The sequence below is a fragment of the Mytilus trossulus genome, chromosome 10 (genome assembly GCF_036588685.1).
Source record: "Mytilus trossulus isolate FHL-02 chromosome 10, PNRI_Mtr1.1.1.hap1, whole genome shotgun sequence".
NCBI classification, from domain to species: Eukaryota; Metazoa; Mollusca; class Bivalvia; order Mytilida; family Mytilidae; genus Mytilus; species Mytilus trossulus.
The window spans coordinates 73064792-73091188 of NC_086382.1; the positions used below are offsets into that span (position 1 = coordinate 73064792).

The 26397-nt window shown below is 31.8% G+C and overlaps 1 protein-coding gene across 1 annotated transcript in view; it reads right to left on the reverse strand.

The window, feature by feature from the left end:
* Nucleotides 1-5858: 5858 nt before the first annotated feature.
* Nucleotides 5859-26397, reverse strand: part of LOC134688521 (serine-protein kinase ATM-like) — a 69948-nt gene continuing 49409 nt past the window's right edge. The window contains exon 58 of the mRNA XM_063549304.1: nt 5859-6561. Coding sequence (XP_063405374.1) covers nt 6377-6561 — 185 coding nt within the window. The 3' untranslated portion in view covers nt 5859-6376. The remainder of the gene's footprint in view (nt 6562-26397) is intronic.

Below are 26397 nucleotides of genomic sequence, written 5' to 3' on the forward strand. Positions count from 1 at the left end.
TCTGTGACAAAAGTCGCAGGCTCGACAAAAAAAATGCCCCAACCTGGATTACCAAATCGCCCTACTTGTAAACTGTATTAAATCCCGTTAATATTACTCCTGCCAACTGGTCCCACCTAATGGAAATCGGTGAAATCTAGATAAATATATTATTAACCAGGATGAATTTAGTAATGCCAACTCGCCCCACTTATGGAAAAAGATGTTATTCCATTGAATATAAGTTCAATTCCTTATATTGCATTATGATACATTTAACAGGTTTCTTTTCAATTGTCATGCAAATAACTAAGCTTCAAAACTTAGTTATTTCTCAACAATCAGTTTTTGTTTTAGAATTATAATTTCAGTATATATCAATAATAGTAATTAAATTAATTTTCGGTTTGTTTGTATTCTGTGTAGATTAGTTTTCATTAAAGTGATGCGAGTTTTTATTTTTAATTATATATATATATATATATTAATCTAAATATTACCGGTTTTTTTATAAGTAGTGCGAGTTGGCAGGAGTAATATTAAACATGATTTAACCAATTTCACATGTGGGCGATTTGATAAATCAGTTTGTGGCGTTTTTTTAAAAAGTGGGGCGATTAGCCAGTGGGGCGACTTGTCCTGATTCCATTTGAAGGCCCCCTTGAAGGTTTTGTATGACTATATGAACCATCTTTCACGTAAAACCCCCATGTGCATTTTGAAAAGTTGGCAGATATGTTTCTAACTCCAGGCAAAATCCGGTATGAATGAAAAAGAAGTTTTCAATTAAGGCTCTGTGGCCATAACAGCTGTCTCATTGGCATTTTAACCACTTCCCATATTTGCAATTAAAACAATAGAAGAAAATTATTCAACGCAAAAACAAAACTTACTTGTAAATATGAAATTCTCTTTACGGTATGAGTTTTTCTCATTGTTTGAGATTGTACAGTAGTACCTGTAACTGCTTATACCTATTTCTTATTCACTTTTGCTTGATAAACTCACTAAATATCATATATATTGTACCACATCTCCTTATTTTTATAAGCATTCCAATAACATGAACAATTGTAATTCAATTCTATATACCAAAGCAAAATGAACTGCACCACTTTCATTTACTAGTATGCATCTTTCGGCAAAATACAAGTTCTTAAATGAAACAATATATATTTATTGATAAAAAAATAAAATTTAGTATACAACTCTTTAACAGGTATAAAAAAGCACAGCTGTGTCATAACTTGTGAAATCTGTGCTGAAAACATAGACATTGATGGTATTTGAGTAATTCCATATGTGAAGCTCAACATTAGCTCGTCAGTTGGTGGTGGACAGTTATAGTTCCTTTCTGCAGGCTAGGATGAATGACTTTTCAGGAAAACCAATTTCACAAATCAAAACTTTCCTCTAGATTTCTCCTACAATATTCATCCAGTTTAGTTCTTTTGTTTTAATTGGACACCATCCTGATTTTTAATTTTGCAAACCATTCAGTCTCTTGCTTGCAAATGGTGCATGAACATAGGATGGGTATGGCAGTAGACAAGTCTCTTTAAAATGGGTTTGTGCCCTGAAAAAAAGTTTTATAACTTAAGTTTTTTTTTGAAACTTGTGCAACACACATACCTAAATAACTATAAAATAGAAGAGAGCATCATTCGTGTCAATGTTTTGTTCCCGTTTACATTGTCATTGATATTTTTTCAAAAAGCCAGAGGCATAGCTCATGAATTCCTGTCATTACATCCTAAATTAACATAATTACTGCTAGAATAATTATCAGTATGATATACGTACACTATCATTGTGCAGCCCAAGTCTTCAGTATATATAATTGTTGCATTCATTCACTCGTGTTCAGTCGTTCAAAAATATTCAAACATCAACAAATGAACTTTAATAAGGACAAGAAAACACTAGAAAAGATACGTACATACAACCCGTGTTTAAGTGTATTTGAAAGAGAAATATATCTGATTAAACGATGTATAAAGGAGAAATATATCTGGTTAAACGATGTATAAAGGAGAAAAAATTGTAGATATTGCATTACGATGCTTTCTACCTAATAGCACGTGGATATGTTTACATATTTAGACTTGACCCAGTATGACCCGTACCTTGTAGGTCACCGCCGTCGTTTAAACACTAGACTACAGTCGTGTATAAGACAATAAAAAGCTTAAGCCTGTACTATTTGTCATGTGTGAAGTAAATGTGTTTGTTCTGTACATTTAAATTGTTTTACCTGATAGCAAGGACTTATATCTATCCGTTTCCTTCTCAATTCACTTTGTCAAATTCTTCGAGCTTCTTCAAAACATACGTATGACTGCGCCCGGAAGTGAGAAAAATATGAGAAATCCTCGTAAAATAATGCTATTATCAATTTTGTGGAATCCATTTTGTTATATTTATTATACAAAGATAAAAAAAGTTGCGATTAATTATGAATTTGCATATCATTATACGGAACGTTTATGGACTATTTTTCCATAGCTGTAAGGCGGTCATTTTGGCGGGAAATCATGTACACATACACACGTAGATTGGCTGGTACCCGAACGTAATGTTACACATCACATATATCAAATAGCTAATACCCGGAACGTAGTACCGGGAACCAGGATAATACGTAGACAACATACATAACTACTACCGAAATTGAAAACGCTTTACGGTTTCTCGTTCATAAACCGAATTCCGCTTTGAATTATGGAAGATGCAATATTAATCATGTTCAGTCGACTTTTCATTGTTATATCAACGTCTGAACTAATTAAAGAATCTTTAGATGTCAGATAACACTCGAAATTGACCCGACCTCTTTCCGCACGGAATACACATAATGCTAGTTTGTAGTCAGGTTGACTGCTTATAATGCAAAATACACACTAATAACAAGTTCTATAAAACGAACAATACACACTGATCGTTTCTTTAGTCCCCAATGTAAATGAAAGAAACAAAAACCATATCATACCATAAAAAGAAGAGGAGAAATTCGAACATTTCCGGATCTATTTCTGGCCAAAAGACCCCCTGCATAGATTGCGTATGAAAAGATGAACCTCATGACTTAAGAGTCAGGCCTTAAAGCACTGCCTTTAAAAACCGCAATTTTTATACGTGTGCATGTCAAACAAATTTCGTTGTAGAAGGGTCTAAAAACAGCACAAACAACATTTTCCAAAAGACCAAAAGAGTGAAAAAGTATATTGAAACAAAACGCATTTGACTAACAGGTTGAACAACTGATGTTCTTTAACCCTGCTATATACTAAGCATGAAGCATGCAGTTCTTCTACATTCTAAAATATAAAGCTTTTTAGAAGTTAGCTTACCCCGCAGGATCATCATCACTATGTCGAGCTTTCTGCGACAAAAGTCGCAGGTTCAACAAAAAGGTGGATTGAACTTGTTTTTTAGGCTAGCCGAACCTATCGCCGTATGGCAATGTTGAACATTCCGCTTAAATGGCAACGTTACATGACAAGAACACTCAGGAGAGAGAAATACATAAATAAATAATATAATAGTACAATAGACAAGAAATGAAGATATCAAGATTGTGTCTATATATCACAGATGTTCAACTTGCACTGTCATTTTCTATGTTCAGTGGATCGTGAAATTAGGGTCAAAAACTTGGTCAAGTTAAAAAAATCAAATCACAGGAAACATGCGTACTAAGTTTCAAGTTGATTTGATTTCTGCTTAATCAAAAACTACATTGACGAAACATTTTTACCTGAAGCGGGACGGATGGACCCACAGACCAGAAAACATAAGGCGCCTCTCTATTGTAGGTTGGCCATAAAAATAAACTTTAGTTATGTTGAACCACTTTGTACTATATCGGATGTATTTGGTGAAACATCATTGAACAAATATTTATACCAAATATGTTTTCTTGTCCCAGGAATAGAATACCTTAGCCGTATTTGGCACAACTTTTTGGAATTTTGGATCTTCAATGCTCTTCAACTTTGTACTTGTTTGGCTGAATAATATTTTTGATATGGGTGTCACTGATGAGTCTTATGTAGACGAAACGCGCGTGTGGCGTACTTAGTTATAATCCTGGTACTTTTAATAACCATTTTCACACTTCCAAAGTCTGAGCCACCTTGTAGATATTGTAGCAAAATTTAAACTTTAAAGTAAATTTCTGATTTAAACATTGTAGCCTAATTTTTCTATTTTGTTTTGTGATCACATCCACTGGTACAAGGCATTACTTGACCAATAAGTTATATTCTATAGCCATTAAACAAATTAAACAAGAACCATCATTATTAAGATAAAGATTATAACACCATACTGACCGCTGTACTCCTATTTTTGACATTTTAACCTATTATGTCTGTTTGTTTTGTTCACACATCGTTGTTAATATAATGATGAAACTTTCATACTGAAGAAACGTTTACAAAAGAAAATCCCTGTATCAAGTCAGTAATATGAGAGTTGTTATCGCCTCGTTTGATGTGTTTGAGCTCTTGAGTTCGCGATTTGATTCTGGACTTTCCGTTTTGAATTTTCCTCAGAGTTTAGTATTTTGGTGATTTTACTTTTGATCACATGTCTATATGAGACAAAGTTGACCACTTGATGTCATATTTTTTCTCCAGGTTGACTTTTGTTCTGGTCACTTTATATACAAAATGTGCATAATAATGTGCTTGTTCTAAGTTTATGCTACAAGAATTTCATGTAGATGGCAGATTATTAACTTAATCACAACTTTTATAGATTCTGAAAATTAAAGAACTCCACAATATTTTCGTATATGAAACCTCTAAATAAAACACAGAATATAAGTACATTGCAGTTGTTGTTGTTTTACGTCAGCGACAACATATCAGGCTGATATTTGTTCTTTTCTTTTATGCCAGTAATTGTTTGTTATAATATTATTAATAAAATTAAGAAATGGAGAATGTGTCAAAGGGATAACAACCTGACCAAGGAGCAGAAAACAGCCAAAGGCCACCAAAAGGTCTTCAATACAGATAGCAAATATCACACCAAGAGACGTGCTTCAGCTTGCTACTAAACAAAAATGTGTACTACTTTGGAGATAATGGACATCATACTTAACTTCAAAATATATAGATGAACTAAAATTTAAATTCAAACAAGACTAACTAAGACCAGAGGCTCCTGAAGAACATATCTCTTATTCAAATAACAATAAAATAACAACAGAAAAATATATAAAATTTAATTTTTGTTTGAAATGCTGCACTAAAAGATAGCATTTAATTTAACAAAAATTGAAACTAACAAACTAAAAATAGCACTTTTATCAAACTCATGAATTTGTACACTTTTTAATGTGATTGTTTCAAGCCATATGTATTCTATATTATTACTACTGAAATTAATGAATGTATGAATTTAACAGATGGTAATTGTTTTGTAGCATAAACCAAGAGAACAAATGTCAATAACTTAAATCAAATTCCTGGTTGAGACAGAAACAGCATGTTGTCAATTAGCTATTTTATGTTTTACACAAAAAAATGAAACATAAATGTTTAAAATGTAAATAAAGGTTAAACACATAAAGAACATATATAACTTGAACCAATCAATGCATCATAATTTGGTCTTTTCAAAATATCCAATTACTGTCTTTTGATGAAGTAAATATGTGGTTAAATTGACTTTTGAAAGAGTAAAAAATCAATCATACCACAGTAAAAAGAGTATTTTATGACAATTACATACCAATACAAAATGTATTACAATATGCTGTAATATTTAAAATCCAATAAGTATAGAAAATCTTACTTATATAATACCAATAGGGAATAACATTTTAGTTCACTACACAATTGTTATGACAGGATTGAAGATGAAAGAAACAATTTTTCGTTGTAAGAAACCTTTATAATGATAATATATTCACCTCATAAAAATTAGAGCAAGCTCTACAATTGAATCAATTTCAAAGAATCATTTCTGAATGTGTCTCAGTTAAATGATTCATAATGAATTTTTTGATGATGATGATGAGAAACAATGACAAATGGAAATGTTTCAATGCTATAAACAGATGATCCCTTTCATAAAATTCATATTTTTTTTTGGTTCCAAATATTACCTCATTCATGATTTTTTAACAGTAAAACTTCATGATGAACCTTAGAAAAACATTCAAACTAATCAATTGGTTGTTAACACTAGTGTATCTTTGTTTAAAGAGAACTATTACATTGCAGAAAAATAACAATTAAAGTGTATCGCAGTAAATATCTCTTCAATATTCAATCATAATACTTTTACTCTCATTTGCATATAATTTGTTCAGAAAAAAACCAATTCATTGAAATAATATCCTTTGACTAGAACACTTTCCACAAGGAAGTTTATAACACATTGTTTATATGTATGGTTGCCAGCCAGGGAAGAGTTTTGCCAGGTTTTTAGGATCTCTAGCTTGCTGAATCAGAAGATTGACCTGTCCAGATACACTCAGTTGAACACCATCTTCTATGCCTTGTAACTTCTGGTGCAGTCTCAGCAAAACTCTTTCTGCCAACTTATTAACACTTTCTGTGTTCTCAACTGAAATAAAAAAAAAATAGATACAAAAAGGTACAAATATACACAGCTGCTTTTGCATAGGTACTATTTCTGTAAAATTTTTATTAAAATCTGCAGTACTGGAAATTTACTTTAAATATTTAGTACTATTATTTTGCTTTAGAACTGTTGTAACATTTAGGTACTTGTATTTTCCAGTACTTGATTTGTACTTAATATATTGGTACAAAAATAATACCAACAATGATCACAGTATTCCATGTTTGAACATTATAACTTTATGAGATTTGAAAAAGACAAACTTTCAAAAGGCTGAAAATGTAACTGTGCAACCAAAAATGTGTAGTACTTAAATTTGAAGTACAAATCAAGTACTGTAAAATACAGGTATCTAAATATTACAATTCTTAAGTAACAAAATAGTACTGAATATCAAAAGTAAATTTCCAGTACTACAGATTTTTGGTACAGAAATAGTACATATGAACAAGTAGATGTATATATGTAAACCATAACAACAATCAAGTTTATGCTACCTAAAGGTTTTCTTGGTTGGAATTCTGACCTGATAAAAGGCTGATTAATAGTGTAAGCATACATAATACTTATCTACCTTTTCAGAAATTTATCTGAAGCTATGAACCTGTGTTCATTCACACCAAAAGACAGTTAATAGTTATGTAAATATATCAGCATAACAGTGTACATTTTACTGTTCAAACTGGGACCATTCAGTCTATGTTCTTCACTATTTGTACCTAAATAAAGTTCACTAATAGAACATAGTCATTATGTTTGCCTGTGAGGTGCTTTTAATGAACTTTTCAATAAAATATGTCCTGAAATCTCAAACATTGAAGTGTTTTTACTTATTTAGTAAAACATATAGAGCAGTAAGGCAACAAAGCTGCAAGGTCATAGCTTTGGATATGCAAATGTGGCAAAGTCAAACTTCTACGTGAGTGCACAGCAAAGTTGTATTTTCAAAACTCAAGTGTTAATCTCAAAAGTCAAAACACATTGATAATTACAATGATTTGTTATTGCTGGAAACATCTCCTTTTTTTAAGCAAATTTGAAATAACAACGATTATGTTCACTTTACCTTAAAAAGGCGAATTCAGATTTTATGAAATTTTAAATAGAAAAATGGATTTTGTAACATGTTAGTTTACGAAAGAATTTCATTGGTGGAAATTATGTCAGTAATTTTAGAAAGTCTTGAAGTACTCTGAGAAAATTAAAAAAAAAATAAAATATCAATAAACTCATAAACAACATTTATTTGTCAATAAAAATACATCAGACCCAAATTCCATGAATTTTGAGAAATCCTATTATTTGATTCACCCTTTCATCTGTTGTCTATGAAGATAACGAAAGAAATAATCATAAACATTAAATCATATCTAATTATGGCACCACAATGAAACTTGCAATCTTTAATAAGAAATATCAATAAAAATTGACAAACATGTACTTTTTTGTAATAAAACTAGGCACTGCTATTCAGTGCATTAAAATTAAAATTATTTATTGCTACATTTCAAATAAGAAAAAAAACACCTTTCATTTGAGGCATGAGGTAATTATAAATTCCATTTATGTATTTTTATTGCTTTTTTTGTTTCTTTCAAATAAAAATACATGTACTTTTGTTATCGCAATAGATACCCTTACAGAAATGAAAAGTTTGCTGCAATATTGCAACAATATAGCGGCAATATTGCGGCAAACAAATTTGTTTGCAAGAAAGTTGCAGGTTGTTGCAGCTACCTGCAATATTCCCGCAATGTTACTGCAACAAAATTTGTTTGCAAGAAAATTGCAGCAAGTTTGCTGCAATGTTGCAAGAAAGAATTTGTTTGCCAGAAAGTTGCAGGAACCTTTTCTTTTATTATTTAAGGAAAGACTATTTGCAACAACTTTGCAAGAAAAATTTCTTTAATAATGTCAGACATGTAGTAATGCACCAATATTTCAAGCATTTTAAAATATTACATTTTTAAAGATTTAAGGTTCAAATAATACACAACGTATGGTTTCTTTGAACATTCAGTTATGGAATTACTTCAAATTATCTAAATTTGTACATGTTATGGTCATACTTTATTTTACTCAGATAAATCTGGATATTTGAATAATTTATTTGAAATAATCTTCAAATAACAATTAATGCTTATAAAGAATTCCTAAACTGCACATTTATCACAATTTTAGATATTTTGTAAGGAAAGAATACTTTGGTATTCATTTCAACAAATTTAATCTAAATAATTGAGTCATAATACTTTTTGTTCTATATGTATTATTATGCCTTTTTGTCACTTTTTTGTGACATTTTTCTATAAACAATATTTTTAATTCTAATATTTTCCATCAAATGAATTTAGCCTCACCTGCAGTTTAATTTCTAGTATCATTATTTTAAAATTATTTATACACAAATTATCTTTCTCATCTCAATTAGTAATATGAGCTGGTGATAGAAATGTAATGTGCACATCTGGTTTTCATTATCTGTGGAGCTGTAGAGACAGGAAGTACCATAAATTAATGTACACAGAGTTTGAGGCCAAATTAAGGGCAGAGCATTTCTTGTTTGTATATATTTCCATTATAACTTATAAAACCAAAGATAAAAAAGATGTATTTATAATTATTTATATATTATAATAAGAAACAAATATTCAAGATTTAGGCAATGGATATTTATAATTATGGGCAAATTTCAAAGGGATCACATTTAAACAATACCCTAAGCAACCTTGATCAACATATATTCAAAATTTGAACTGGACATGAACATGCATACAACAAACAAAGATGTCTTCTATCAGGAACAAAGTAATATGAATTTTACAATGGATTTAGACATGTTAGATCCAAAAGATCCAATTGATTCTATTGACACTGGGTAATGCAGATGCTAGCCTTCAGTTGACATGACTCTTGGATTCAGGAAGATTGGTGTTTACACACAATTTGGACAACATCTTTTGGTAAGTAAAATGGAGTTGAATGTCCACCATTTTGAATAAGTGCATGCTCTTTAACAGTTCAAATAGTGATAAATAAAGAGTCTTCTTAATTTAATAAGAGTTGGCAAAAGTATTAGACAATAGATTTATGCACATGAATATTATCAATATTGTGTAAGACAGGAGATATTTTTTTAAATCTTTTAATTACTGTATGTTTTAGAAATAACATTACTTATATTGAAACAAGAAATCTTCTAATAAAAGCAGTTTGGTACTAAATAAGAGATCTGTGATTTAAATGTGCCAATAAGAGGTTTGTCAACAAATGGCAACAATTTCATATATATACATATATATACACAACTTATCACAAAAATTATAATTTTAAAGAATAGACTAGACCAATTATGTTATAGTTCAATGAAAAAACAAATATTCAAAAAAAACAATAACAACCTAGTACTGACATGAGGTTAAATGTATTCTATAGTTATATGCAATTTCTAGAAGGACTTAATCACTTTTAGACTTTGGCGCTTTAAGTGAAACAAATTCACACGTAGCGAGTCATTTAACAGTGAGCACCAAATTTGTTATGCTATTTTGAATAGACAGAAAAAATATTACAGTCATTTCTTATAATTTAATACTAAATTCCATTTTAAACCGTAAAAAGCTATGATAAAACGTTGATGATATCACGGTCACAAGACTAAATTATGTATATGGGCTGATAACAAAATAACGTCAGCCAATCAGAAGACAAGTTACATCCAAAATTAAACCATATAGTAGTAACTTATATCTGTGTATCTTTATAATTTTAGTTATTTTTTTTATGTCTACTAATTAAAATTCTTCAACTTTTATTTTGCAGTATTTTTGAAATCAGAAAATTCAACTTTAAGGACAGTGAGACTTATAGAGAAACAGAACTGAAAGCTACACAGATGTAACACGACAACCTATAGAGGACAGAGACCATTTTCAACCTGCAGCGGACTGAGACATTTTTTTTTTTATTATTAAATCATAAATTATTAAATGTTTAGTTTTTAATTCCAAATTTTACACCTGAATTGTTGAAAGATTTGCTGCAATGTTGCCGCAATATTGCAAGAAATTAATTTTCCTGCAATATTGCTGCAACATTGCAGCTAATGAACTTGCCGCAATATTGCTGCAACAATCACAGCTACTGATTTTCCCGCAAACATTTGCTGCAATATTGCCGCAATTTGTTGCGGCAATGTTGCAGCAACTGTTTGCAAGAAAACTAATTTGCATACGAAAAATGAATATTTGCAGCAATATTGCCGCAACTATTTGCAGCAACATTGCCGCAAATATTTGAAAGAAGCCTTATTTTTCTGTAAGGGTAATTATCTACTTTAAAATGTTTTATGCTTCAGATCAGGACCAACATCTTAATAAAACTGGCAATGAATGTTAATAGTGGTAAAACTCATTTATTTTTTTACAGAGCCACCCTTAAAAAATATAATTTAATCTCCCTATTGATGAATTAAATTATTTCTAAGATACTTAAGATTAGAAATCACAATTTTTTAAGGTTCCTTTTTGTTCATTTAGCTAATTTATATCTACATTTTATTCCTGTTATTTATCCAATTTTTCTTTCAAAAAGATACAAGGGAAGAATATATGAGTGCCAATGAGACAACCCCCTTCCAAATCACAATTTGTAAAAGTAAACCATTATAGGTCTTCAACAGGGAGCCTTTGCTCACACCAAACAGAAAACTATAAAGGAAATCAAAAATGATAAGCGTTAAACCATTCAAACAGGAAAATCAACGGTTCAATCTTTTTTCGGTTCAATCTTAATAAAAACGAGAAACCCTTATGAACCATATGAACATAATACAACCACTGACCATCATGTTGCTGACTTAGGATAGGTGCTTATTGACTCCTTGGACTTGTGTCTGAGGAGATTTTGTAAGATTGCAAATGAGAAAAAGGTGCTGACTTGTTGTCATCTTAACAATACACCAAATTGAAATGGCACTTTGGCCATGGTGAAATTAGAATTGTACAAAAATAAATTAAAACATCTACATGAAATTTCATATAATATCAAAGAAAAAGACCACAATGAACATTTTTAAAGTAACATTTATTGTTTTTTAATGTACGCATTTTCTTTTTGACTTAAATATAAAACAAATCTACAAAAGGGTTTTTCACACCTTATGCCTATAAAGAAACCAACACCTAAATTTTTCACCTAAAACACTTGTATCAAATCACACCAAATTATAAACTTGTTCATATTTAAAGGAGTTTGACCCCAATTATAAATTCTAATGGAAAGAGTCATGCCATGTTTACTACGTCAGTAATACCCATAATCAAATTACAAGGGCTTCTCAAAAGATTATCATATTTTCCTATTAGATCTTTAGACTAATTGTCAGTCCTAATGATGACTATTAAAAAAGATTTTGAAGGGTATTAAATGATATCTCTTTACAAATATTTACCTTTTAAAATAGTTTAGTATTGAAGAATTGGATATAGAAATTACTTGTCACTTTCAATCAACTGACGAACGGGTAAAAAAGAAAGACTTGAAAATTAGAAAAATTCCTTTAACATTTAGTTTGTTACTTTTAATTTTTCGTAAGGTCAATGTCATTTTTCAAACCTTACAAAGATGCAAATTGTGATGTTAAGATTATTATCAATACTTATATTACAACTAAGTAACTTTATATATGAACAATAAGGACATGTGGACAATGATATGTAATAATTGATTGTTGTTCATATGTTGTTGTCATACAGTGTATAATTGACCATAGTCTCATTGTCAATATGTAGTGTTATTGTGAATATATTTTTTGCAGTAAAATTTGATAGTAGTAATTGTGATATTTACTAGAATACGTTAGTATTTGTATCATGATCTACAATACTCTTTCTCATGTTTCTAGTGAACAAAACATCCGAGGTCACTATAGTCAGTTTTACTCAATATCTTGTGACATATCATCTTTGTCTTTCTCAAGGACAACATAGTTTAAGTATGCAAGTCGTCTGTGGTAACAATAAATATCCACTGATTATATCAATTTGTGTTTGTAAAACTTATGTAATATTTCATGCATTTATTAGTTTTGTTTGTATTGGTGAGAAATTCCTAGCCAACCAGCCCTTGCAGTTTGGTTTTGTCTGGTTATAAGTTAAAATTCTTGAGATAGACACAACTTAATCCATAATTAACATCACAACCCGCAATGTCTCTTATATTTTCAAAAATATAAATTACTTTCTGTAAATTGATATATTTTGTGTGTGGACTTATTAAATGTAAAATTAATTATCTTCTATAACATTAGTTTGTATAGAATCCAAAAAGTTTAAAACATGTCACATATACATCTTTAATGACGCAATTGGTATACCTTTTTACCTGAATTATTTGGACATTGTTTCATCAGTTAAAAAAAAAAATCACAACATGAATGCAGTGGAACAAAATTAAATTTAAATGGTGGAAACTAGATGAGTGAGCAATATGAATCATATAAGATAATCTAGTACCGGTACTACTGTAGTGAAAGATGGTATATTTGGTGGTAACAGATTAGCATTTGAACATGGGTAAAACAGCAAAATATTTGATGAGTCATTTTTACTCAAGCATACTTGAAAATATGTTTATGTGAATATTTTTGATAAGAACAAACAGTCAAAAATAAGAAACAATGAAAAAAAGGAGAAAGTAGTATTTATTCTGAAAAACATGAAGTGTCTTACAAGCAAATTTAAACAAAAGTTCAAGCAACCTTTCTATGGTTATCTGCAATTTATCTTGAGAAGGTAAATATTTAACTACAATGTATATCCTATATCAAGATTCCCATATCAAAAACAAATAAATATGTATGTTGTTGTACAGATGCTCTCAGATGCATTTATACTTCATGGTGGTCCATAGATCTGAATATTTTTATTTTTCTTCTGTGGAAGCTGCATAAATTTGTAACAAGAGTGCACACACCCTGAAATGTCTCTTCTGTTTCACTTATCATTGATTTCACGTTGAAAGCATGTAATATGAAGGTTCTACAACAAGTATCACATAAACTGAACATTATTAATGTTCTATGAAAATGCTTTGAATAGTTTGTTTAGAAGGCCAGATCCCTATCCCTATTTTTCACTTTCTGTGACAGAAGTTGCACAATTAAAATTATAGTGCACATGATGAAATGTCTTGCCTTCTTAACTAATCATTGATATTATGCTCATAGTCCGCAATATAAAGCTTTCTTACAACTGTCCCATAACTTAACATTAACCAATGAACCATGAAAATGAGGTCAAGGTCAGATGAACCATGCCAGGCAGGCATGTACAACTAACAATTCTTCCATACAACAAATATAGATGACCTATTGCTTATATTTCAAGAAAAACAGACCATAACACAAAAACTTAACATTAAGCAATGAACCATGAAAATAAGGTCAAGGTCAAATAAAACCTGCACGACTGACATATAGATCATACAATATTTCCATACACCTATTGCATATAGTATTAGAAAAAAGACCAAAACTGAAAAACTTAACTTTGACCACTGTTCCATGAAAATGAGGTCAAGGTCAGATAACACCTGCCAGCTAGACATATACACCTTACAATCATTCCATACACCAAATATAGTAGACCTTTTGCATACAGTATAAGAAATTTTGACCAAAACACAAAAACTTAAATATAACCACTCAACCATGAAAATGAGGTCAAGATCAGATGACACCTGTCAGTTGGACATGTACACCTAACAGTCCATCCCTTCACCAAATATAGGACCTATTGCATACAATATAAGAAAAACATCCCAAAACACATAAACTTAACTATAATCACTGAACTATGAAAATGAGGTCAAGGTCAGATGACACATGCCAGTTGGACATGCACACCTAACAGTCAATACATACACCAAATATAGGAGATCTATTGCTTACAGTATCTGAGATATGGACTTGACCAACAAAACTAAACCTTGTTCACTGATCCACAAAAAGAAGTCAAGGTTAAGTGAAAAGTGCTTCATGGGCATGAGGACCTTGCAAGGTACACACATACCAAATATAGTTATTCTATTACTTATAATAAGAGAGAATTTAACATTACAAAAAATCCTAACCTTTTTAAGTAGTTACTGAACCATGAAAATGAGGCCAAGGACATGTGACTGACAGAAACCTCCTAACATGAGTCATCTATATACAAAGTATGAAGCATCCAGGTTTTCCACGTTCTAAAATATGAAGCTTTTAAGAAGTTAGTAATCTGGAGGCGGTCAAGCTTTCTGCGACAAAAGTGAGGACATAAATTATGAAATGTCTTAAAAATCTAAGAAAGTCTCCTCCTTTATCATGATGTTCATGGTTCTAGTTGAGGTATAGAATGAAAGAATGATCACAAAAATTTAACCAGAAATCAGAGATATCAATCATGTCACTATAGTTGAGCAAAAATTCCCCGTTCTTTGTGCTTTTTTAGTTGTTTTATCTATAGTTTTTTGTATCCTCTTGTTTGTCCCACTTTTCTTAGTGATGTTGCCTGACTTACTTCAACCTATGGTTTTAATTGCCTTGAGTGGAATTTTTTCCCATTATTTGTTTATATTTTCCATTCTTTAGCCTATGTTGTATCTTTTTATTTGTTTTATCTCCTGTAACTTTTGATGCAAATGACACAAAAATCTAATCTGACACTCTTTTTATCACATTCCATTACAAATGTATAAGTAAAAAAGTGAAACAATTGCATTTTAACTTTACATACCTGCTTAACTTTTTAAAATCTCAAAAGGGAATTTTAAGGGCAAGAAGACCTCTTGTATTGTCATAAATGTTCTAAGTCAACTACTTCATTGTTTGTATGAGTGCATGTGTATGTGCTTAAATAGCCTTTCAACTCATTTGAAAGTCTCTTTAGAGGTCTTCAGTTTATACAATAAAGAAATTCAAATTCAGGTCAACACCTCTCACAAGAGATATCCCCCATATGTCCATTTAGTTGGCAGGTCTGTTAAAAACACAGGTCTGTTTCTGACAAATTGAACAAATATCCCAAAAAAATGTTATTTTACAATGTATACATGAAGGGTGGAATCACCAAGCAATTTATCATTATATCAGGATGAAAGAAACAGGAACATAAATAGTTATTTTAACTGCCCATTAAAACAAAAATATGTGAAAATTATGCTAATTCTCATTCTAGTGAAAATTACTATGTAATACCTTAATGCATACATCAAAGCAGTTTGATAATTTTCTTGTTCATTTTTTGTCATATTTGTATTTTACAACTCAATAATTTTAAATGCACATTTAATAACCTCATGTATAAACAAAATGCATTTAAATCAATTTAATTTTATTTTTACATCTGATTGAGTTTGTTCTTTCTTAAATGTAAATTTCAAATTATAAAGAAAAAAAATATAAAAGGAAAATAAAAATTAAACTTTTTCTTTTATGAATTTTCAATTATATAATTAATTAATATGTTTGACAAATTTAACGGTGGTTATACAAATCTAAAAGTCACTTTGACATAGCTACAAAAAATATTTACTTAATATTAGAAAAATAGATTTATGTTCCTTCACGCCCAGTTTAGACATTTGAAAAACACCACTTTAAAAAGATCTGAAAATGAAATCATGAGAAACTTTTCTCTTTCGTGTTGATTTATATTTGATTTTTTTAAAACAATTCTATGATTCTCTTTACATAAATCTTGCATGAAAAATTAATTGGTACCATTTTATTTCAAATAACTTGCGTGTTTCATTTAAAACTTTTTCATTTTGTCTCATGTCAGACGTCAACTATAGAGATAAAATAATGCCATGACAGCATGAAGTTAATCCCTTTCACAAAAATAAAGAATGATTTTTTTATCAAACATGATGACAAGTCTTGTTTGAAGAAATATTAAAAAAAAAATGAACACCTAAATCAAAATTAAATGTCACCTAAATCAAAGATAAAGTAATTAAAAAAAAATCTTTTGAAGAAAGAACCTTTTCCCAAAGATTAATTACATGTTATAGGCAGCAGAAAAATAAAAGCCATTCAAAAAGTATTCTTTTAAATCATTCACCATGTACTGCAAAATCAACATCAGACATTTTTAAAATGTAAATCTTTTTAATGGCAGTAATTAAAATTAACATTGGTCAATATTTGGGCATTGGTTGATTTTTGTTTATAAATTATAGAGATTTATTTGCTGTTTTAAGTTTACACATCGATAAACTTGTTATATCAAAACTTCAACAATTTTCCACTTGTATAAATCCATTTCCCAATATACCATAAAAAATCTGATAATCATCTCAAAAATGTCATCACTACAGGGTGTGATTGTTAAACTTTCAATCAACATCAAAAAATGGATTTATTTAAATATATTTAGTTCATCCAACTTATTAATTTTGTAATTTATTACTTTTTTATATATCAATGTTACTTACTTAGATCCATGCACTGATTTTTTTCATTCAATTTTTTTTCATGTTGTAAAATTTAAGTTATTGGTTAAAGTGAAAAATCATCATCATAATCCATTCATAAATTTTAATAAATATAAAATCTGATAACCATCTTAAAAATTTCATCACTGTAGGGTGTGATTGTTAAACTTTCAATCAACATCAAAAAAGAATTTATTTCAATATGTATAGTTCATCCAACCTATAAATTTGCAATTTATTATTCATTTTATTAGCTACCTCTTTCAAATGTTATATTTATGTTTTTTGTCTACATCCATGCACTGATTTTTTTTCATTCATTTTTTTTTATTAAAAAAAAATCTCCCTGCTGTAAACTTGGTTTATTGGTAAAAGTGCAAAGTCATCACAATAATCCTAACATAAAATACATATATTACGATTTTACTTTCAAATTTTATTTTAAGTGCTTTTAAATAGAGGCCAATATCTAATTTAATAACTTAGAAAGCATAAAAAAGAGATTTGGTGTGTACTTTAATGAGACCATAAATAAATAACACAAAAGTGAAAGCACCTTTGCCAGGTTCTCTGTAGGAATATTGGTGAGACCTACTCTTTTCAAGAATGCTAGTAAGTCCCAGTCAACAATGGAGAGTTACTGACTTATTATGTGCTTTAGCAAGAGCTCTATCTCTACTTTACATGAATTTCATTTCAAAGTATTAATCATAATATCTGATAAATGCAAAAAGTAGCGGATAAGTACATTCCTTACGATAAAGCAAACAAAAATGTGTCCAAAGTACACTAATGCCCCACTTGCACTATAATTTTCCATGTTCAATGGACCATGAAATTGGATAAACAAGAACGTGTCCAAAGTACACGGATGCCCCACTTGCACTATCCTTTTCCATGTTCCATGGACCATGAAATTGGGTAATAATCTAATTTGGCATTAAAATAAGAAAGATCATACTATAGGGAACATATGTACTAAGTTTCAAGTTGATTTGACTTCCGCTTCATCAAAAACTACCTTGACCAAAAACTTTAACCTGAAACTTCCACTTTCATTTTCTATGTTCAGTGGACCATAAAATTGGAGTCAAAAGTCTAATTTGGCTTTAAAATTAGAAAGATCATATTATAAGCAACAAGTGTACTAAGTTTCAAGTTGATTGGACTTCAGCTTCATCAAAAACTACCTTGACCAAAAACTTTAACCTGAACGGACAAACGGATGCACAGACGGATGAACGAACGAACAACGAACGAAAGGAGCCACAAACCAGAAAACATAATGCCCCTCAACTATCGTAGGTGGGGCATAAAAATATAATTAGGCATTAAAATTAGAAAGATAATATCATAAGGAACATGGGTACTAAGTTTCAAGTTGATTGGACTTCAACTTCATCAAAAACTACCTTGACCAAAAACTTTAACCTGAAACATGCACTTTCATTTTCTATGTTCAGTGGACCCTGAAATTGGGGTCAAAAGTTTAATTTGGTTTAAAAATTAGAAAGATCATATCATAAGGAACATGTGTACTAAGTTTCAAGTTGATTGGACTTCAGCTTCATCAAAAACTACCTTGACCAAAAACTTTAACCTGAAGCGGGACAGACAGACGAATGAAAGAACGGACAGATAGACGGACGAACAAACAGACAGATGGACGAACGGACGCACAGACCAGAAAACATAATGCCCCTGGTAGGTGGGGCATAAAAATAAAAGTAAGAGCAATGTTTCTACTTTAAAAACTCTTTCATTAATTTAAACTGAAAACAAAAACTGAGGATATATACTTTAAATAATATAAACTTACTCACTTAGACACGTAATTTCATAACTTGAGTTTGAGAACATATCAGGTCAAAACAAGAACTTGAGAAATTGTTATTAAAACAAAAAGGTTACTATACTACTGTCAAATGCTAAAGATACATTAGCTATCAAATTCATGCTTATCAATTTGACTGAAATTCTCATACTTGATACTAAAACATTTATAACGAGTTTGATATAAACAATTAACAATGCATGGACTCAATATAATATATCAGCTATTCATGTGTATTTTGGTGATAGGGACCTCATATAATTAACCATCGTCTAGAGACCACCAACGGTCAAATAACCAGATATGAACATAACCACAAATATTATATAATAGATAGCAACCTCATACAACTTAACTATTCTAGGTAGGTTTATTTTTACCTGCATAAGAATAAAATTTTGTTGATCAAATCAGTCAATGAAATGGTCCACCTTTGTTTCATTTTCCATTTTCAATATTGACTTTCTTTTCCCTTAAATGGCTGAACATGCCTAATACATGACTAGCCAATCCCTAGTAAATTGGTTAAATTGAAGGTAACAAGAATACAGGTTAAATGAGGTCAAACTATTCAATTGCAAGTAAATATTTCATAAGAAATGTTTCTGAGCTTATTTTAATAAAATTCAACTAAACTGGCTGCTAAAAACAAATTATTTTTCACTATTTCATTTTCATTTATGATTGAACCAAAACCGTAGCTAATGCTTCTTTTTTTTAAATAATTTATATAAGAGAGTAAAATATTCTCATTTTTCTCAAAACATTTTTTTGGAATAAATCAAGTTCTACTGCACATGGACAATTATATTAATTGCTATTTGCATAACCTCCTGTGACAATATTCCATGTGTAACCAGTGTTGATAATATCTTAACTATATTCGGTTTCATACTCATCATGAGAAATGTATTACTACTTAAAGGTAAACATAGGATAAGAAATGTCAAATTTAAATTACGCCAAATGATATTTGCCACAGTCCCTTTAAGACATACTTGAGAAAAATACTTGAAGATGATCAGTTAAACAAAATTTTGTTTTTGGAAAAACATGGTATACAAATACAAATTTTAGGGAATCCCTCCTTCAATAAATCTATAATGCTTAATAATCAAGGATTTGTATAGAAGGACTCTTACTATACAAATCCTTGTTATAATCAAGGTTCTTTTAAAATAAAAATTCAACATAAACAATTGCTATTTAATAGTTAATAGTACATTCTAATAAATACATTCAAGTCATCTTCACAGGTTTCTAGTTAACAGGGATATACACTATTTAGCTAGACCTATCTTTACAGTGTTGAAAGTAGCACTAAAATGAGGTGATAGTTATTTTGTATGAGATGAATTATCGACAATCTTATTGTCTATACATCAATTCACAAAGAAGTAAAAATGGCAAGTAGGGACTGCTTAGAGAACATGGAAATCTTGTGTTTCAAAGTGGTGCTCACATTCTCTTATATCTATATATTTTCAAGTAGTTCCATATAATATGCAATTTCTGCTTTTTTATTGTCATATTCATGTACCAAAAAAAATGTTTAACATTTAAAATAAAGAAAGAAATAATCTGACATTTTTGACAGTTTTAGAAGGTTGAAATAACTATTCTAATAATTATTATAGTTAATTCTACCTTTTGAAAACTATGTACATTAATTATAACAATTATTGTACTTTTTAATTTAGGCATGCATTTATCTATTAAATTCAACACAGGATTTAGCAATAAACAACAACCACTCAATGGCAGTTTGTTAAAATTATTTATTATTTAACTGCATACCAAACTGAAACAATTGTTGATTATTTTGGGCTATTCAAGGCATGTACATGAACCATTGACCTAATGAGAAAATGTGCATAAATTACTCTAACACTTAATTTCACAAAAAAATATACAGTTATTGCTTGAATACTGTCAGTGGCAATAACCTTTTATTGTGTTGCAAATTTTAAATAATGAAGGGCCCAGGACCATTTGATATTTCAAGAGAATCCATAAGAAACGAACAAGGCATCAAACATACAAGTAAACTTATTCAAGAACATCAACTGGATAGAAAATAATATAGAATCTACAAGTGATATTTAAACCGTAAAAATCTGATTTTTTTTTCAGCGCCTTAGAGATCTAAACCTTCGTTGGTATAAACAATTATATTTGCATTATTGACATGAAATAAAGATATTTTGGAGGCTTTCCAATAGAATTTTTAGAAGAATAACAGATCGTGTGGCATTTGAATGTTGGGAGTAAAAAAAGACATATCGTGTGGCATGTGAATGTTGGGAGTAAATCTTACGTAATCAGATCTTTTCGATCAATTTACCGTGTTGACAGAGACGTGAGACTTGTGTTCAGGGTGTAGGTGGTAACAAGACAGATACATCAACGTCAGAACTATAGGCCCATGATTAAACAAAAAATAATAATAATGCAATACACCATATATTCTATAAAATATGATCCCTCTGTATAAATCATATTTATCTGAAATCCAATAACAAATGATAATATCAAATTTATCAACAAATAATGAAATACCCCAATTACATTTCAAATTATATCGTCAATAAATATGAAACTTCTATTATATAATTGTATGCACTCCCAAACTTATAATTATAAATCATAACTTAGAGATTCCTGTCCATTTAATGTCAGAATTTAATAAAACTATTAATTGACTTTATGCTATAATTATGTTATTTCAAAATTATTTAACTATACTTCTAATAAATATTACTTTTGGGCTGTCTAATTTTTAATTATCAAACAAATCTAGAAGTTTGTATCAGCCTGTGTCAGTCTGACAGATATAACTGTTGTGTCATTAGTATGGAAAAAAGTCAGTCTGACACATAACTGTTGTGTCATTAGTATTTAAAAATCTCCTAGTAAACTACAGAAAAGGCAATACAGAATTCCTTAATTAGGTGTTACTTTGTTTCTTTGTTTTCTGCCATTTTTTTTCAAAGAGGTAAATTGGGTCCATATTTGCCCCTGAATATTAAGATGTCCAAGATACAAAAAAATTGCTTAAAGTTGATGAAAACACTTCTATAAAATCTTTTTATTTAGTTGTTTTTTCATAAAACGTGACCATTTAAAACCAAAGTAGGCCACAAGTAGAGAGTTTAGTGAAATTGACAAAATTGTCTGAATTTCAACCAAACTTTGGTCAATGAAACATAAAGCAGAGGCTTCGACAAAAGACATTTTCAAGTACTTTTCATTGTTTTCATGCTTTATTAGAACAATTCAAAATGTTTTAAATAAATGGTATATTGAAAATGTTAACTTTGGCCACTAGTGGTGGTTGTATTATCAACCCTTCACCGTTAATTAACTTCTCTATCATATTTGCTTGTAATAAATATATTTGTTAGCTATAACAAGATTGTTTTAATATATATTCACAGAAACTCAAAAGTAACTTCCTCAACAACAGTCATATAAATAAACCAATCAAAATTATACTTTCTATGTGTCTTGACAGTTCTGAGGAGATTTAATCCTACACTTCAAAGCTACATTTGTCTTACTGGTAGCCATACTAGTTGGCTGATGTGTCTTACTGGTAGCCATACTAGTTGGCTGATGTGTCTCACTGGTAGCCATACTAGTTGCCTGATGTGTCTCACTGGTAGCCATACTAGTTGGCTGATGTGTCTTACTGGTAGCCATACTAGTTGGCTGATGTGTCTCACTGGTAGCCATACTAGTTGGCTGATGTGTCTTACTGGTAGCCATACTAGTTGGCTGATGTGTCTCACTGGTAGCCATACTAGTTGGCTGATGTGTCTCACTGGAAGTCATACTAGTTGGTTGATGTGTCTCACTGGTAGCCATACTAGTTGGCTGATTTGTCTTACTGGTAGCCTTACAAGTTGGCTGATGTGTCTTACTGGTAGCCATATTAGTTGGCTGATGTGTCTCACTGGTAGCCCTACTAGTTGGCTGATGTGTCTCACTGGTAGCCATATTAGTTAGCTGATGTGTTTTACTGGTAGCCATACTAGTTGGCTGATGTGTCTCACTGGTAGCCATAAAAGTTGGCTGATGTGTTTTACTGGTAGCCATACTAGTTGGCTGATGTGTCTTACTGGTAGCCATACTAGTTGGCTGATGTGTTTTACTGGTAGCCATACTAGTTGGTTGATGTGTCTTACTGGTAGCCATACTAGTTAGCTGATGTGTCTCACTGGTAGCCATACTAGTTGGCTGATGTGTCTCACTGGTAGCCATACTAGTTCGTTGATGTGTCTCACTGGTAGCCATACTAGTTGGCTGATGTGTCTTACTGGTAGCCATACTAGTTGGTTGATGTGTCTCACTGGTAGCCATGCTAGTAGGCTGATGTGTCTTACTGGTAGCCATACTAGTTGGCTGATGTGTTTTACTGGTAGCCATACTAGTTGGCTGATGTGTCTCACTGGTAGCCATACTAGTTGGCTGATGTGTCTCACTGGTAGCCATACTAGTTGGCTGATGTGTCTCACTGGTAGCCATATTAGTTGGCTGATGTGTCTCACTGGTAGCCATACTAGTTGGTTGATGTGTCTCACTGGTAGCCGTGAGTATTTGACCTCATTACGGGAACATCACAGAAGTGTAGGAAATAACGAACAATCGATAGCTATTGGTGATGTTGTTCAAATACATGACGAAACTTTAAGAAATTCATGGAAACTCGCCGTTGTCGAAGAACTCGTAAAAGGAGAGGATAATCTTATCAGAACTGTAAAACTTCGCACTAAAAACGGAACCACCAACCGCCCAATCACGAAATTATACCCAATCGAAGTGAACTGTATTGAATCTGAACCGGAGAATGTTACACGACCCAAGATGTTCCGTCAGGCGAAGTCAGATGCTGTACAAAAGATTCACGAGTGGACAAAATAACTTTTCCAATTATGATCGAAATAGACTGTTCAAATTCAAAGTGATTAATTCTTTCTTTTTTGATTCATAGACTTTAAAGTTAAGTGATGAATTATGATATATGTCTTCAATTTAGTCAAATTTTCATTTCATTTCTATTTATATTTCACTTTCGGCGCCCGGAGTGTCAAAGATTCACGACCTTGTTCAAACGTACCCAACGTTACTATTGTTGACGTAACGTTATTGTAACGCAAACTTGTATGGGATCTGAATTATAGAATTGAAAGCAACACAACGTCTTTTTATTGCCTACAAAAGCGAAGTACTAACCCTAGCATCATAGCATCTTACATACATACTAGTTGGCTGATGCGTCTCACTGGTAGCCATACTAGTTGGTTGATGTGTCTCACTGGTAGCCATACAAGTTAGCTGATGTGTCTCACTGGTAGCCATATTAGTTAGCTGATGTGTTTTCCTGGTAGCCATACTAGTTGGCTGATTTGTCTTACTGGTAGCCATACTAGTTGGTTGATGTGTCTTACTGGTAGCCATACTAGTTGGCTGATGTGTCTTACTGGTAGCCATACTAGTTGGCTGATGTGTCTTACTGGTAGCCATACTAGTTGGCTGCTGTGTCTTACTGGTAGCCATACTAGTTGGCTGCTGTGTCTTACTGGTAGCCATACTAGTTGGCTGCTGTGTCTTACTGGTAGCCATACTAGTTGATTGATGTGTCTCACTGGTAGCCATACTAGTTGGCTAATTTGTCTTACTGGTAGCCATACTAGTTTGCTGATGTGTCTCACTGGTAGCCATACTAGTTGGCTGATGTGTCTCACTGGTAGCCATACTAGTTGGTTGATGTGTCTCACTGGTAGCCATACTAGTTGGCTGATGTGTCTTACTGGTAGCCATACTAGTTGGTTGATGTGTCTCACTGGTAGCCATGCTAGTAGGCTGATGTGTCTTACTGGTAGCCATACTAGTTAGCTGATGTGTCTTACTGGTAGCCATACTAGTTGGCTGATGTGTTTTACTGGTAGCCATACTAGTTGGCTGATGTGTCTCACTGGTAGCCATACTAGTTGGCTGATGTGTCTCACTGGTAGCCATATTAGTTGGCTGATGTGTCTCACTGGTAGCCATACTAGTTGGTTGGTGTGTCTCACTGGTAGCCATACTAGTTGGCTGATGCGTCTCACTGGTAGCCATACTAGTTGGTTGATGTGTCTCACTGGTAGCCATACAAGTTAGCTGATGTGTCTCACTGATAGCCATATTAGTTAGCTGATGTGTTTTCCTGGTAGCCATACTAGTTGGCTGATTTGTCTTACTGGTAGCCATACTAGTTGGTTGATGTGTCTTACTGGTAGCCATACTAGTTGGCTGATGTGTCTTACTGGTAGCCATACTAGTTGGCTGATGTGTCTTACTGGTAGCCATACTAGTTGGCTGCTGTGTCTTACTGGTAGCCATACTAGTTGGCTGCTGTGTCTTACTGGTAGCCATACTAGTTGATTGATGTGTCTCACTGGTAGCCATACTAGTTGGCTGATTTGTCTTACTGGTAGCCATACTAGTTGGCTGATGTGTCTCACTGGTAGCCATACTAGTTGGCTGATTTGTCTCACTGGTAGCCATACTAGTTGGCTGATGTCTTACTGGTAGCCATACTAGTTGGCTGATGTGTCTCACTGGTAGCCATACAAGTTGGTTGATGTGTCTCACTGGTAGCCATACTAGTTGGTTGATGTGTCTCACTGGTAGCCATACAAGTTAGCTGATGTGTCTCACTGATAGCCATATTAGTTAGCTGATGTGTTTTCCTGGTAGCCATACTAGTTGGCTGATTTGTCTTACTGGTAGCCATACTAGTTGGTTGATGTGTCTTACTGGTAGCCATACTAGTTGGCTGATGTGTCTTACTGGTAGCCATACTAGTTGGCTGATGTGTCTTACTGGTAGCCATACTAGTTGGCTGCTGTGTCTTACTGGTAGCCATACTAGTTGGCTGCTGTGTCTTACTGGTAGCCATACTAGTTGATTGATGTGTCTCACTGGTAGCCATACTAGTTGGCTGATTTGTCTTACTGGTAGCCATACTAGTTGGCTGATGTGTCTCACTGGTAGCCATACTAGTTGGCTGATTTGTCTCACTGGTAGCCATACTAGTTGGCTGATGTCTTACTGGTAGCCATACTAGTTGGCTGATGTGTCTCACTGGTAGCCATACAAGTTGGTTGATGTGTCTCACTGGTAGCCATACTAGTTGGCTGATGTGTCTCACTGGTAGCCATACCAGTTGGCTGATGTGTCTCACTGGTAGCCCTACTAGTTGGCTGATGTGTCTCACTGGTAGCCATACTAGTTGGCTGATTTGTCTTACTGGTAGCCATACTAGTTGGCTGATGACCACTTGGTCATTTCTGTTTAACTGATTGAGTCGAATGCGGTTAAAACTGATCCATTTGACATAGAAAAAATATAACACTTTACAACATTTGATAAAAATTCAGTTCTATGGCAATGCTTGTCAACAGGCAAAAAAAATATTAATTCCAACACCCTTTTGAGAAAACAAATGTTTTTGTAAAGTT